The sequence below is a fragment of the Primulina huaijiensis genome, chromosome 8 (assembly GCF_012295235.1).
Source record: "Primulina huaijiensis isolate GDHJ02 chromosome 8, ASM1229523v2, whole genome shotgun sequence".
Lineage (NCBI taxonomy): Eukaryota > Viridiplantae > Streptophyta > Magnoliopsida > Lamiales > Gesneriaceae > Primulina > Primulina huaijiensis.
In genome coordinates, this window is record NC_133313.1 from 15685302 (window position 1) to 15702364 (window position 17063).

The 17063-nt window shown below is 36.4% G+C and overlaps 2 protein-coding genes across 2 annotated transcripts; one reads left to right on the plus strand and one right to left on the minus strand.

Moving 5' to 3' along the window:
- The first annotated feature begins 6999 nt into the window (after positions 1-6999).
- LOC140982782 (adenine nucleotide transporter BT1, chloroplastic/mitochondrial-like) lies at positions 7000-9946 on the plus strand. The gene is made up of 4 exons (XM_073449478.1): positions 7000-7147; positions 7314-7996; positions 8908-9069; positions 9145-9946. Exons 2-4 carry the CDS (start codon positions 7475-7477, stop codon positions 9616-9618), a joined length of 1158 nt encoding a protein of 385 aa, XP_073305579.1. The 5' UTR covers positions 7000-7147; positions 7314-7474; the 3' UTR covers positions 9619-9946.
- Positions 9947-10275: 329 nt separating this feature from the next.
- On the minus strand, positions 10276-16589 carry LOC140983652 (cellulose synthase A catalytic subunit 1 [UDP-forming]). Its single transcript, XM_073450789.1, has 14 exons — positions 16310-16589; positions 15668-15863; positions 15403-15584; positions 15160-15277; positions 14885-15071; positions 14393-14659; positions 13942-14287; positions 13276-13413; positions 13066-13191; positions 12575-12787; positions 12218-12482; positions 11721-11917; positions 11226-11576; positions 10276-11157 (listed from the first exon to the last, which is right to left on the minus strand). The coding sequence occupies exons 1-14, from the start codon at positions 16388-16390 to the stop codon at positions 10570-10572; spliced, it is 3255 nt and encodes a 1084-aa protein (XP_073306890.1). The 5' UTR covers positions 16391-16589; the 3' UTR covers positions 10276-10569.
- Between the last annotated feature and the right edge of the window lie 474 nt (positions 16590-17063).

Below are 17063 nucleotides of genomic sequence, written 5' to 3' on the forward strand. Positions count from 1 at the left end.
TTTGAAAAACTTTTTAGCTCCTGTTGGGTTTCTTGGACAGGGGTTTTTTCCCATCTATAGCTTGTAATTCTATCTCTTTGAAAAGATTGTTTTCTTGATTCCAATCTAAGACTCTGATTCCTTTGTAGAATCGTTTTGTCTTGTATTTGGATATCTGTTTCCTGTATTACAGGAAATTCAATTCGTTCTGGATAAATTGCCTGAGCAACTTTTCCAAATATCTCAGGTATTTCAATGAACTCATTTCTAATAAATAATTCTGAATGATGTATATTAGATAGAGCATATGAAATCTGATAAGTAATAGAATATGGTCTATTACCTTCCTTCATCAGCCTTTTTTCCTTGAAAATTTGATGTAATGTCAAGGCTCGACTGAAATCTCGATCTGCCAGGTTGTAGGCTATCCTTTGATAGATAATTCCTACAATCTTACCTGCACAGAGATTTCCTGAGATAGTTCCCAGTACTGAATCTTGAAGGTTCCCCCATTCTTTTATCTCATATAGCAATATCAATGGGTGAATCTATACCTTCTTTGAAAGTAGCTTTTATCATAATATGGATTGCTCCAATATGAATCCAGGACATAGTCCTTGCTACTTCGATCTTGAGTTTTTGTAATTCCTCCTTAATTTCTTCAGAAGGAATTAACTGCATCTCTATTCTATTTCCTGTAAGTTCCATTGGGATTGTCATTTCCTTTCTAGAAACTTTATAGATCATATGATGCTTTCTATTTTTTAGGCCAAGATTTCCTAAGAACTTTTCTACTTGTCCTGCAGAGAATCCTTGATATCTCTGTAGACTATGATTTTCTTTCATGATCTTTCGGACCATGTTATGAGATATTGTTGTCTGGCTAAAGAATCCAGACAAATCCTCATGTGTTTCGTGTCGAAACACCTCGTCTTTAGTCAGATTCCGATTCAGTTCCATCGGATTCTCCCTGACTTATAACTTCTTCTTCTTCATATGTACTCTAATCTGAGGCAATGTCCTCGAATCGGTATACCTGAATAAGATCTTGGTAATAAACTGCTTCTTCAATATCCGGAGTTGGATCGAAGCGTTGAATACCTCTTTTTTCATTCTCTGGACAGTTAGTCGAGATATGACCTCTTGCTCCACATGTACAGCAATTACAATCCTTAAAACTTTCATTAGCTCGCGTATGAGCTCTTCTGAAAGTTTTCTTTGTAGGTGTTCTTCCTGTGCTTCGAGATGTACTTGATGCTTGGGAGGATGTCCTACTTCTGGATGGTCCGCTTCTTTGTCCAGATTTATAAGATCTGGCTTTTTGTCTAGACCAAACTGTTCTTGGTTTCCAAGAACTTCTTCCACCTTTAGCATAAGGATGAGTCCTTTTCCTTCTATGCTTCTGTGGTTTACTTCCAATAATTGTTGGAAGATCATTTTCTTTACAACACAAAGGAGTACGTTTATTAATACCCCTTAAACATTTGTAATTCTTTTGTAATGCTGTCATATGACACCATTCCGCCAATTTTCCTTTAAGGAAAGAGGCTCTTCGTGCTAATGTATCTGGATTTCCAGGTACATATTCCCTTATGAGCATTTCTCTCCAAGGACTTGGCATTTTTGTGAAGAAAAGCAGCATAGCTATATCTTCTTTGACTCCTGAATTCCATCTATATTTAGTGAATAGCATAATATATTCATCCACCAAACATATGTCATGTAATTTAAGACTATACAGAGCCTGAGTATATTTCTTCCTCTTCTCTGTATCTTGACTATTAAAATAGTCTACCCCTATAAATTATTCTTTAAACAGGGTAGCCATTCTTCCAGCGATCTCACTAAGAGACTCACCAGCTAGGGCTGACTCTTTGGTTTCCACCGAAGTCATGTCCCAAGAAATTTTCACTGATCCTATAAGACACATTTCCAGTAGTTTAATGAATCCTTCTCTGTTGAGATCAAGTGTTCCTGCTGCAATTCTCATAGCGGATGTCCAATCGTCTATGAGTTCTTCTCTGTTTTTGAAATCTAATACATCAAGGCTAAGCATAACCCCGTAAGGATGTATAGGATCTAAAACAATTTTTCCATAGGGTGTTTGGTGCAAGGGAATTTGATTTCTCCTTGTCCTTGTTCCCGCTGAGAGTGATCCTCCACCAGTATAGAAATCAGTTTGAGATTCTCTCATGTTTATATTTTGAGATCTCACACTTTCCCTTGGTGGTTCCTGAGAAGATGACTGAGTTATAGCAGGTGTTTCACCTCCTGCTGTATTCATCTTTAGATCTACAACTTTGAGATTTGCGAAAGATTCCGCAAGCTCTTGTAGATCCTTCAGACCAATCCTTTCTAAAGTTGTCATCAGATTAATTTTTTTTCTGAGACAGACTTAATTAGATTGATCATCTTTTCTACTTCAGTCAAAGGTTTCGACACCACTATGGTTTTCCCTTGTTAATGTAACAAAGGTTCAGTACCAAATGATGGTGGTAACCAACCTCCTGAAGTTCTTTTACTAGAACTGGGTTGTTGTTCTAGTTTTTGAATTCTTGTTTGAATATCCTTTAATATTCCAAGAATTTCTTCCTGGTTTTCAAGGATTTTTTCTACTCTTTGCAATACAAAATATAGCATGTTTGCCATAATTTTGTACTGTCTTTTGAATTTCTCTAAGATCTAAAGAGAGCTTAGAGGAATCTAGTACTATTTCCATAAATTTATTTGCTTGAATCATAATTTTACCTGAGGGTGTCGAAGATTCTCTTTCTGCTCTGGATATCTAACAATAGTTAGATGTTCTTGTGAATATTCAAAATATTGGAATAATCCTTGTAAATTAATTTTTTCGAACATAAGTTCGGATTCATAATTTTCGAAATTCTCCTCCTCAAACATTTTGTTTCTTTATAATAATAAATAATGTGTTTGAAATAAATTAACCTAGAGCTCTGATATCATTTTCGGAGGCGCGGGGATCAATTAAAATAAAATATGGAATAAGGGGTATTTCTGTCTTTTTAAACTTTTAGGGAGTTTAAACAAATGTTTTTAGGTTTAGCGAGTTAGAATAAATTTGAGTTGGGTGTTAGAAATTTATTTACAATTTACCCAGTAAACAATTTGATTTTAAAAGTTATTTCTATGTTCTTTTTGGACCTAGTGTGCATGGGCGGAGCCACATGTATCCCCAAATGAGGTCTTCTATTTTTTTAATTTTTTTTTACATCGAGACAGCCTAGATAGCTCAAGTAGAAAAAAAAAAAAGCTTGGAAAAGTCAAATTTTTTTTAGCCAAGATAAATTACGTAGAAAAAGAAATACAACCTAGAAAAATCAAGATTTTAGCCCATAAAATCTAATTGCTATAAATTTAATTGACATATATTATTTTGTATTTTGTTAAGAAAAATTTAAGCTCGGATAATATCAAATTTCTGACTCCGCAGCGGCCAGCGTCAATATGGGCAACTACCCATACTCGCCTAAGGAAGTTTTGTTTATGGTCGGGAGTTCGATTCTCCTACCAATATTTTCTCGGATGAACTTGTCATACATGATTTGTCCAATATAATTTATCAAACTAACATAATTTACAAGTATTACGTTAGTTATTACAGTCTACTAATCATCATAACAAAATTAAAAATATAAATATTAGATAATTGTCTCACCCTTCTCCCACGTGACCGCTAGCTTTTTGTCCTTTCCATCATAAAATTAGCAACTAGTTTTTTTTTTTTAAGATTGGATATTTTAAATTTTAAAAATGATAATTCATCTACATTCATCATTAATAAAGCTAAATTTATTATAGTCTCTTATAGATGCTAAAATATTGGTTTTTTTAGTTAGGAAAAGAAAATATGTTGGGTTAATCGTATATGAGTGAGAGTAATACTTAGATGGATGATCTCCTGAGAAATTCTCATGCAAAAAGCTGATGACGTTGCGCCGCTTGATCTTGTTGACTAAGTAGACCGTAAAAAAGTGACACTAGATCTTAAAAGGTATTACTGTCTCTGTTGGGGATAGGGCTAACGGTAGGGAAAGGATAAGACTGATCTCCAAGTGATATGAGACAGTACCAATAGATAGACATGCACCTCCCCGGACTCATGGACTTAACAGCCCGACCTATTAGCACCCAAGTAAGAGCACTTTGTGCTGTCACAAGTATAAGGAAATAAGTTGCGCCTTAGCTAACTATAGCTTTTGGCTTAGTGGTAAGCATTTATCCTAGCAATTGGTATCAGAGCCAAGGTCAAGGATTTGACTCCCATTGATCGCAAAGAATGTAATTATTGGAAGGAAGATTGTTGGGTGCAATAATTATCCCTGCTTGGTAGAGTGATCGAATCGTGGTGCTTGAGTTGCTGTGCGGTTTAAAAGATTTGAGTTGCACCATTATCACTAGTTATAACTTTTGGTAAAGTGGCAAGCGCTCGATCCTACAAAATCTAATACCGGGATTTTAAATTAAGACCTTGTTCTTAACTTAAAAACTTAGTGTCAAATAAATTACAAGTTATTAGGCTATATGCATTTTTATGTCCACGTGTATATAGTTTTTGATTGATAAAAGATAAAAAAATTTATGTCCATATTTACTTCCTTTGTCTCATTTTTCTCTTTAAGATGATATCAATAATTAGTTATGATAGGATCGGTTAGAGGGTGAAAGAGTGTTTAGAAGGAGGGTTGAATAAATACTCACAATTTTCACAATCTTTTCGAATAATGAGTCAGTTTAGTGATAAACTGAAACTCAAAAATATTGTCAGTCGATATCAATCAGTTAACAATAAAAGTGCGGAAATAAACTGACTGATAGATAGAATAAAAACTGAAGTAAGAGCACACAAGATTTTATGGATGTTCGGAGATTTCAAACACTTCTACGTCACCCCTTCTATCACGAAGATAGGATATTCACTAAAAGACTTTGATCGATACAAACAGTTGTACAGACCAACTTCAGTTGGACTAAACAATGCCAAACTGAAACTCTTAGTTACAACACAATTTACAGTACACGACTGGATTTGAAATAACTTAGCACGACTGATTACAGTAATATCAGTTTGTGCTTCAAGCTCAAAGTATAGCCTTAAATGCTATGGATGAATACAATATGCGTAAGCTTTTAAATATTTCAGCAGAGTAACAGCTCAGTTAAGAGTTTTTCAAGAGTCGAGTTGAGAGTAGTTCAGTTCAAAGTTGTTGGAGAGACTTATCAACTGCTCTTCCTCTGCTATTTATAGGCTTTGCCTCCAAAGGTAATATTGAATGCGATTTGAACTTTTCTATCCGTTGTTTTCCACGTCAACATTCTTCTGAAAATCGTACACTGCTGTTTTCTAAAATGCGGCGATCCCACTACAAGTTGCAGTCTTGCTTTTGTACTATCGGTCGGTTGAATGTTCTTTTCCTTAACTGATGATGTGTACAGATGAAAGATCAGCTGATAGGCTATAAATTGATAAGCTTACAACTGTTTTGTAGCAACTTCCAACTGATCAGTCAGTTGTTTGCGTAGTCCAGTCAGCTGGTTCAGTTGCCTTGGATTATCTTCGCATTAATCTTCAGTTATAGACAACCGATAGGTTGCATATTTTAGATCAGTTACTATAAGTCTTCTTAATCAGTTAAGTTCATTATATTAAATGTCCAGTTTGTCAAACTTCCGAAATTCGGTTTCCAACAAGTTATATACATGTTTTAATTTTTATAGCAAGATTCTATATTTATTATTCAGTAATTTATAAGAACATACTAAAATATTTATAATATTTGTATATATTAAAATTATATAAAGTACGATAAATAAAGATAACACACATATAACATAATTGATAAAAACTTATGTGAGACGGTTTCACAGGTCGTATTTTCTGAGACTGTCTCACAGGTCGATTTTGTGAGACGGATCTCTTATTTTGTACATCTCTCTATTTTTTTCGAATTCTTCTCTAACTTATCTATAATTTATCTAAAATTCAACTATATCAATAAATCTAATCTATCACTAACTTATAAGGATCATATGTTGATAAAATAATATATTTATTTTGTTTTATTATTTTATTTTTTTAACTGTTGTTCAAATATAAAATAGAAGTTGGTGCTGCAATTAACTAAGGTAAAAAAAGCCAAAAAGAAAAAGGAAAAAGAAAAAAAGGCTTAATAATTAAAAACTCCATACAAGTGTCATTTAATGGAATTAGGTGTGCTCTTCAGCGGGAGCTGTATAGATTAGGGATAACAACTTTCTACACGAATTTGAGATCTGGCGGAGAAAACACGAAATAGGAACAGAGATCCTCGTTTTTTCAGGTTCGAGTTTGGGTATGGGGATTTTTTAAAATCCTTAAAATATTTGGGCGGATATGAGATTACTATTTCCATCCTCAAAACCGCTCCGAAAAAATATTAATAATAAAATAATAATATTATTATTATTAATAATATTATTTTTTAAAATACTAAAAATAATAATATTATTATTTTTATTAATATTAATATTATCACTAATAATAATAGATAATAATAAGTTTTGGTTCGAGAAAATCCTCGAATCCACCCTCGTCTTACCCCATTAACATTTTTAAAACAGGGATGGAGGGCGGAGATGTAGATTTGATCGCCGCGAATTCGAGTATGTTGTAGGGGTGATGATAGAATTCGGAGATAAGGATAAGGACAGCAAACACGTCCCTCACCGCTCCATTGTCATCCCATAATATAGACTAATCTATGGATACTATATATTTAATAATAATTAACGTTTTACGTCGAGATGACTCAATCCTACAACCCTTGAGAAGCGGTGGGGTGAGACCACCTGAGCGTTCTCCCGGTTCTCAAATTAATATTACAGCTATTGGTATGTTCATAAACAACATTTTATATGGCTGACGATGTTGAATGGGTGTGAAGGAGAGCCATTGAATAAAAATTTGCGAACAATATTCCGATCTACGAATACTATATGTCGACTTAGTGGGTGGTGTGGTGTGCCCAAAAGCTTAGTAGGAAATAAATCATAAAAATAATATTAAAATAAAGAAGAAATCAAAGCAAAACAATACGGGTACTTGTGCTTTCTGGCATCAGCTCATTGCTTTGTTTCTTCTTATTTCGTTTCCATTCTTGGGTCGGAAAGGGTAAGTTGCCTCCCCTTCTCCCCACATTGATTTCTCCGCCTCCAAATTTTCAGACCTTTTCTTTTTACATATAAATCATACATGGCATGATTTGAGAAAATATATTTCTTAGTTCTTCTAGCATGAAAGTTGGTTTTATCCAGTGTCAAATCTTTTGTTGATTTAGCTTTCCCATATAGCGAGAGTTGAAATCTTTTAAAGTTTGAGTTTGATTCTAAAAGGGCAGTCCCCCTTCAAAGGAAAAAAAATAGTTGGGAAAAAATATTTAAAAGAAGGCGCCCACAGACTGTTGCAGAGGGCAGTGGGGTGTTTCTTGGGAGGTGTTGGATGATGGGTAGGATAGAAAAAATCCAAGCTTTGGAGGTAAGAAACTGTGGATCTCTATATAATTCTGATTTGGGTCTCCAATGGAATCTCCAAGATTGCAACTTTTTCCCTGGTGGCGGCCTCTTTGCTTCTGTGGGGCAAATGGGAAACAACGAAAACAGGGGTTTCAAATTACCGTATGCCGATTTGTTTGTGAAGTATGTTTCGTTGCCTGAGGGGTTTAAGATCTTAGGTGTGCAGGAGGAGGAAAAGGGGGTGACGAAGAAGAAAAATGGAGTTAGGCTCAAACTTAAAATTGAGAACCCCTCCTTGAGAAGGTTATTGAGCGGTGGAATAGCTGGGGCGATATCGAGGACTGCGGTAGCTCCACTCGAGACGATCAGGACTCACTTGATGGTGGGCAGTTATGGGCATTCAACCTCTGAGGTGTTTCACAATATTATGAAAGCAGATGGATGGACTGGATTGTTCAAGGGCAATTTCGTTAATGTGATTCGAGTTGCACCTAGCAAGGCCATTGAGGTGAAGTGTTATTTGTTTCGGTTCTCATCTTTATCTTTTCTTAGTAATTTTGTTTGCCCATTTGATATTCTGTGCTAGTTTTATGTTTATTTTGTTCTGGCTTGTTTTGTTGTTTCTTTTAGATTTCAATCGTTTTGTAGTTATCTGTATACCTTTCCCTTCTATTGCTACGAACATTGTTTATTTTGTCGAGCAAGTAAATGCGTTTGCTACTTCAATATTAGCTCTCACACTCTGTGGCGTGAATTTTGATGAGACATAACTTATTACTGCCTTTTATTTGATGATTGTTGCTTTGTTTGTGTTCTTGTAAATCTGTTTCGAGCTTGAGCACTGAAGGAGCTTCTCCTTTATGCATTGTAAATTCTGTGTGGCTTTTGGTTACTATGATCTTTTGATGTTCGATGATCAAGACTAAGTAGAATACAGTGATATCTTTGTTGAGCACCATGGGACTTTAATTCCTGGGAACTAGCTGATGTCGTTAAGATAAGTAAAGCAATACCTTCCAAGGCATATGTTACCACCAGCCGCTATACTACCACCGTGACCATTGACCTTTCTACCACCAACTGTCCATATTGCATTGCTCGTAACCTGAAGCTTTGTGTTTAAAGCTGTAGCTTTGTGTGATTTGAATAATTGACCTTTGGTTCTTTTATGTTAACCCGAAGCTTTGTGTTTAAAGCTGCAACTCATTTATATATGCTTCCTTCGTTATTTGTTGCAGTCTTACGTACAGAAGCTATACCTAAAACCCCCATCTCCTGCAAACTATCACTTATATTTTACTAATATATCAGACTCTACTCAGGAAACACAGAATATTAAATATTTATGTTTGGAAATACTTGTATTTATTCTTCTATTGTGTTTTTACCCATTTCTTGTACCTGCAAGTTTTACTACAGTTATTTGTTTATGACACTGTCAACAAGAATTTGTCTTCAAGACCTGGAGAACAATTCAAATTGCCTGTTCCCCCTTCATTGGTGGCAGGAGCCTGTGCTGGAGTTAGCTCAACTCTTGTAACTTATCCCCTTGAGTTAGTCAAGACACGATTGACCATTCAGGTAGAAAGAACCAAAATTTTCCTGTTCTTTTTAATTTCTATATCAACCCCTTGATGGCCTGTTTCCATACTGCAGAGAGGAGTTTATAATGGTCTGCTCGACGCTTTTGTTAAAATATTGCGAGAGGGTGGGCCTGGAGAGCTCTATAGAGGTCTTGCGCCTAGTGTCATTGGAGTGATTCCATATGCTGCTGCCAACTACTGTGCATATGACACGTTAAGGAAGGCCTATGGAAAGATTTTCAAACAGGAGAAGATTGGAAATATCGAAACACTGTTGATTGGATCAGCAGCTGGTGCTTTATCAAGTAGCGCTACTTTCCCTCTTGAAGTGGCTCGTAAGCACATGCAGGTTGGTGCTGTCAGTGGGAGGCAAGTGTATAGGAACATGCTTCACGCTTTTGCCAGCATACTTGAACGAGAGGGAATTCAAGGTTTGTACAAAGGGCTCGGCCCGAGCTGCTTGAAGTTGGTGCCTGCAGCTGGGATATCTTTCATGTGTTATGAAGCGTGCAAGAAAATTTTGGTAGATAAAGAAGAGGACGAGTAGGAAGAGCTCTTTCATGAATAACCAAAGCTAAAAGCCGGATACTGATTTTTTCGAGTTGACTTGAATGTTGTGTCATTTTCTTGATACTAGAAGGACCAAAATTTTGAGACTGAGACCAGGATGTTATTTGGTCTTGACCTTTTCTTTTATTTTTAATCATACGTAGGCCTACCCTTTTTTTTTCCGCCTTTTGATTACTGCTGCATCCTTTTGTTGTTCTATATTTTTAAGTACCAAAAATAATTGTTCGTGCATTTTTAATTGTAATCTCAGATATTGTGAAGACTAATGTTTAATCATTTGGTACACAATTCTGTTGCACCTGGAATTTCTGTATTCTGGTTGTGTCTGTTTTCAACATATTCCATTTTACAGTATTGGTGTTAATCCCAAGAAAGGAATGCTGCTGCCTTTTCTCATTCCATGTTTATAATAAGATCTCAAATAGAGTTTAGTTTCGTTTCACTGATTACCGATAAAAAGCTGCCTCTGGAGTTGATAGCCTAACATTTTACTAGTTGGCGATTTTGCAAGATGTGAGGCATTCTCATTCTGTGTATACGGGTAAATCATTGAGGTGTTCAATCTCTTCTTTGAAAAAATGTCAAGATCAAACATGTTTTGGGTAATAAATAGTCAAACTACTCGGCAAAAAAAGAAGCAGCAAATAAACAAGTTCGTAAAAACCTCTGTACTGGGACAAGGGCCGCAATGACACAAGTGCTACTACACAGCGTATACAAGTATGATATATTCTAAATCACAGGGGCTTCAGTGTTCGATGAATATATCCATCACCTCATTTAGACACTACATAGAAATGGCACAACACAAATTAAGGAGGTTCCCGACGTGACCCTTTTTCCCTTACTTCTCTATCTATACAAACGAAATGCAGATATCTGGTATCAAATGGAGTTGATCTTACAAGATGGCATACAAAAGAAATACTCAACAGTTGATACCGCACTGACCTTGTGCAGCTCTCTTTGTAGCCTCAGATGTGAAGGGGTCGATTCGCACCCAAAGCAGAGAGAAAATTGATGCAAGTAGAATAGACCAAACGATGACGATTGTAGGGGTCCGGTTTTGCCGGCCTAACAAACCTTTCAGGAAAGGATACAAGTGGACAACGACCCACATAGCAAAGAATAATTTCCCAAAAAGGGGACCCCATGACTGATATCCACTGTTGATAGCATATGAAACACCAGCCACAATTCCGACCAAATTTACAATAAGGACAGTGGTGGGAGGTATAAGGAGGGATGTCCATTTGAACACGTAAAGCTCGGAGAAATCTCCATCTTCATCAGATGCTTTTGAAGTGACGGTGAAATTGGTATCAATTCCTGCTAGGACTTTTAAGAGACCTTGAAAGACAGCAAAGAGATGGGCTGATGTTCCACCAATGACCCAAAATTGCTCGTTCCTCCACCAGTCCTCAACAGTAACACCACCCCACCTCATTTCAAGTATGCCAGTAGCAAAAATGGAGACGAAGAGAAGAATGAACCACATGCTGGCAAAATTGCTTATCTGCACAAGAGTGGTATTAGAATCACATAACTGAGGAAGGAAATGACAAAAGTGATATTATGTCTCACCTCTGGAATGATAAATTTGTTAGTGAGAAGACAGATAGCAGGAAGAATGCAATAGGCGATCAATGGAATAGAAGTGAGCGGATAAACAATGGTGTTAATATAAGCCAGTCTCTCCAATAGTTGCAGTTTCCCAGTGTAGCCATACCATATGGGACAATGCCTGCTTAGAAGGATTTCAATGGATCCGAGAGCCCACCTCAAGACCTGGTTCAAACGATCAGACAAATTGATGGGAGCAGACCCCTTGAATGCTGGACGAGGAGGCATACAATAAATGGAGATCCATCCTCGAGCATGCATTTTGAACCCGGTCAAAATATCTTCTGTGACTGAACCGTAAATCCACCCAATCTGATATGATAGGAACAAAATGAACTGAGTTTTTATGACAAAGGCAATTAGTATCGATAAAGGACAGATCTCTCATTCTAGAGGATACAAAACTCGGATGGAGAATAACAGAGTGAAAATAAAACCATCATTTATTCACATCACCTCTTTGCCCCATTCTGTTTTATCTTCATAACCACAGCTAATAACATGAATTGCTTCTTTTAAAAGAGTGGCAGGATTTGTTGATGGTGGAATGCCGCCCTGTTCCATAAAGGTTGCAGCAATGAAGACAGGAGATTGACCAAATCGTTTCTCCAAGCTCTTCTGAGACATAAGAAGCGACTTCTCATCATCGTATCCTGTCCAAGACAAGGAATGCTTAGCCACTGCCTTTTAAGAGAATCACTGGTATAATTATAGCTTTAGGAGTGAACACATGAAAAACAAGACAGTTCAAAACATGCATTTTGTTGACTAAATAGTTGAATGAAAGGTTTTTTACTTCACCGTAACCATTTTCCAGAATTTATCCAAATTGACTCTACACGGTAAATTCAGCGCGGGGGCCAAATAGTCCAATTCATAGGCAATAGTACTTCAATAACAATATAAAATACGAATTATGGTACATAAAACTTTCAAAATATGTAAGCAAATACCTTCCACACCATCTTCTAAGTCCTCCACATTAAAGATAGGAATTGTGGATTCAGTTCTTTTTACAGCTCGGTTCTTTTCAGTGTACTTTTTATCGGCCCTCCTCCCCTTCTTCCTTGATCCACAACAGCTTCTAACAATAATGTTTGGTCGCAGGTCTTCTTCTGTAAGGACTGGATCGTATCCATACAGAGCTTGCCGATTAAAGCAACATCCAGTTCCCACATAAACAGGGCCTTGAAGGCCATCTAACCCTTTCAAGTTGATCTGCAGTTGGAAAACATTTCAATGTTAAAATGCAAGGACAAGGGAGATATTAGAATCTCAAAATTGTCGTAAAAAAGTCAAGCGAGACCTACATCAAAAAAGACAATATTGCGGTTAGCATATCTATCGTGCAAATCGATGCCATCAAAACGCTGAGGAAACTGCACATAGCAAGTCTTCTTTCCATAAGCGGGATCCATCATAAAACACATGGCTTCTTTAAGAGCTTTACTGTTGTTGAAGTAGTGATCACAATCGACATTCAAAAGATATGCTCCATTTGTGAGGACAGCAGAGACACGGATCTGAAGCACACAATAAACATTATCAAATAGAAATTCAGTAACAATTTAAAATTACCCAAAACGAAAAGAAAGAGAGAAAAAAGGTGATTAAAGGAAGATTTAGCCTTTCGTTTGTGACAAGCCTCTTCATCTAGGCCTAAAAATACATATCCTACAGCACATACAGATAAATTTGAGACATGAATATATGGAACCAAAAGGGTGGGTTCTAGCGGGATTGCTATGTGTTTGAAGTCGGGCTCATCCACAAAGTGCCCCCAAGAAAATAAATCACCTACCAATGCATTCATAGCTCCAGCTTTCTTGTGATGTTGAAATCCTGGACGCTTCTCACGAGAAACATAAACCAACCGAGGAAGCTCATTTCCATCAGTATCAAGGCCCCCACTATGTCCCAGAAAGACCTGTTAAAAGAGATGAAAATTAGAACATAGTAAATAGTAAAGGTATAACCTGAATGCAAAAGAACATCGAAATAAAAAATATACCTGAATCATTCCAGGATGATCCCGAGTGTTATTCCCTGGCCAAGAAGTTCCATCTTGCATTGTCCATCCTTCTTCAGGCATTTTTTGAGCCTTGGCAACCAGAGCATTGATGCGTACCTTAAATTCTTCATATTCCCTCTGCAGAAAAATGTTGTGAATACCGCGATGCTACATTTTTCTTCTGTTTCCTGCCTCATCTCATAAGATTACAAGAGAAGTCTTTGGTACCATAATGACAGTTATACTTAACTTGCAAGTTCTGATAGTAAAATATTTTTGTTGATGATACTTATCCATATGCATTTTGATTGCAAAATATTTTTGTCAAATTCACTCCACACATTTACCACTAAATTTTGTCTGGTTTCAGAATTTTTTTCACCAGTGCATGTATATGGAACTAATACTTCTGACAGTTAAATGACAAGTTTAACTCACTTCTCCTTTGGTAAAAGTCTAACTCGAGACACTTGTATTGAATCATTTAACTTTTATTTTAAATAAATTTAATGAAGCAAACTTTCAGGCATGTTTCTTTGCTAATTCTCAAAACGCATGACGGAAAATTAAGAGTTAAATTAAGATAAAGAAAAAGCGATGTACAAAGGATAAAGAGGTAAAGTAAATAACTAAAACATACGATTTTTAATTATATTTAACATTCACCTTCATTGCTCTACGCTCTTTCACAAAGGAAGGCTGGATCTTGTCCTTCAGGTAATCAATCTTCTGAGCAAAATAAAATTCAGGGGCCCTGGGTTCAATGTTGTGCTTCTTGCAGAAAGGTACCCATTTCCTGGCAAATTCAGCAGTTTCAGAGAGTGCTTCGAAGGTCAGCATAGCTGCACCATCATCAGAAACATAACAAGAGACTTTGTCGACAGGGTAATCGACAGAAAGGATGGACAGCACAGTGTTGGCGGTGATAAGAGGAGGCTCCTTCATGGGATCCACTGTACTCACAAATATATCAATAGGTGCTAACTGGGAGGGCTCACTCTCTCTATCATATCTGCAAACATATAAAATATATTAGGGGGAAAATGAAAACCCAATGAATCATTTCATCTCAGAAATGAAGGGCTAAGCTGTGAGAATTTAAAGAAAATTCACCAACCTTACAGCAAGTCTTTCAAGATAAGTCTCACGGTTAATGGGGTACCATTTCGGAAACTGATCGAGAAGCCATGAAAACGCAAACCAAACCTCACAGATGACTGATGTCAACCACAAAGGATAAGCATCCTTCACTGGATGAGTACAACGGTATTGCAAGAAAAAGCCCAAGATGATCAATCGAAGTATGATTACAACTCGATAAGGAGTGAGATGAGAAGAAGAAATAGGCACGATACGGCTCATAGGTTGGCGTGCATCATCAGTCCTGTCATCAATACAAACCATCAGCGGTCCCTATGATACGGTAAAGAGAGCTATAACATAAACAACATTCACGAAAGTAACAACGTGCCCTAAATTATACAGAGCTGCAATTTAGATGTGGTTTATGATACTCATAATTATGATTTCTAATGACTAATGAGTCAACTATCAGTCATTAATATTTATTGTCAAAGTATTACAAAAAACCAAAAGTAAAGATGCTCACATTTGTAGTTCTTCTCCATTTGACCCAGTTCCTTCAATATCTCCTTTTCCTTCACTGTATCGGTTGGCCATTTGGCCCATATTTTTGTCCTGCTTTAGTTTCCAACCTTCCACTCTCTCCTTCCAGTCAACATTCCCAAGTCCATACGAATTCAAGTCTTTTGAAGGGTCAACAATTCTCACAGGAACTTCATAAATTGATGACACCGTCGGTGCTAAGTCAAATTTGACCTATGACATAATGATAAATTACAACGCATCTTGATAGGTACATACCTGGTTGCTGGGGGTCAACATAAGGAAGGGAGTGAACACGGTCTCCAGGGCCTAAAGGTCCAGACGTACTTCTTACAGATTGAGTGTCAAGCATAGACGGGGGGATCTCACCAGAGACCTGCCAATCATGTTAAAAAATTGATAAATATGAATTGTTCTGTTTTACATCTGGTAGGCAAATTGAGAAACTCATGTACAACAATAAAGTTATATAGCAAACAAAATACTTTATGGTTAACTTACTGGCTGTCCATTGGTAAGAAGACGAATTGGTTGATGAGCCTCGCGTCTGGAAGATGCAGATAAATCGGCATCATCTCCTTGCCACTGAGATCTAGCCTTGTTCTTTCCTTGAGAGTAAAGAAATTCGTTTTCCAAATCATCGTCATCCTCATCATCATCATCACCGTCAACTCGTGGACTCCCTGAAAGATGCAAAACCACTATATCAATAAAGGTTCAAAATATAAGTAGCCAATACGCAAAGTTATCTATGAAGCACACTAACCTTTGTGTCTCTTGTACCTAGTCTTGCACTGGGGGCATGACTGGTTTCCATCTTTTCGTTCATATTCATAACAAGCTCTGCAGACTGGAAATGCACATTCATTGCAAGCAACAAAGACATCGCCATTGGCAGTCAGTCCAACGGTATCGCCACAAATCTGGCATATCTGGCCGTTCAAATTCTTCAGGGGCTTTGGCTGCACATTGCATGATTACTACAGTAATTAATAACATAATTTTACTGAGCCAAGCGAAGTTGAACCAGATCAAATAGCTGGCAAATTCATTTGAACCCATCCCTCCAAGTTTAGTTTTTTAGTCAAAGGGACACACTAAACTGGAATCAGTCAATGGATCTTTCAAATCAGCAAGAAGAATTTCACAGCAAACTTATCAATAAGCCTTTTACACATTCAGCTGATCACCAGCAATCTCAAAGTAAATTACAACTAAAATAACAAAAATCATCAAATAATTTAAGTGCATCGAATTCCTACAAGACCCAGAAATCAACCACAAGTCAATTATCAACCCCATTCCAAGATCCAAGTCCCAATTCAACAGTTCCGACCTCAGATCCAGCGCCAAGAACACTAATCAAGAACAGAAAAAGTCGGTCCAAATGCATGTTAAAAAATCATACCCCACTGTCAGAATCATGACGAATTCTCACAAGCTCGTTCCTCTTGTGAGATCCAGCCACCATTCCAGCATTTGCCTCCATTATTTCTTCAGTATAATTACAAATTAATTAAAAAAAGAGAAATCCGTGCTGAAAATGGGAATCAAAGTTGAAGAATCAGTGAAGCATTGGAGAAAGGGGAAATAGTAAGAGAAAGATTGTTAGGCTGAATCAATCGGCAATCTCTCACTCTCTACTTCTCCTTCATTTGCTCTGTCATTTTCTCCATTTTCTTCTGTAATATATATTAACATAAGGTTTTCTGCCAGCTGAACCTGACACGGTCGGTTGCATAAAAGAAATTTAATATTTTTAATATTTAATATTAATTATTTTTTTATAAATAAAATATTATATCACAAAAAATTAAATATTTATAAATATTTTTTACGTCCAATCTTTAGATTTGTCATTACTATATTAGTGATAGGTGTGCTTAGCCTAAATAAAGAAAATTTTAAATTAATTTATAATTCTTTTAAAACATTTATTTATTATCAATGTGTGGAATTTGTCTAATTTTAAATTGAAGTTAAATTTATGATAACTAATCATTTTATGATTTTTTTTTTCACTTTCGGCCATTGTTACGTTAAATTAAATTATTTTTTGGTAAAAGCTTATTTGGGTAAACTCATCTTAAATATTTCATTTTTTTGCTTATAGATATTTTAACCATTTGTAAAATCTAATATTAAATTAAGTTATTGAAGCT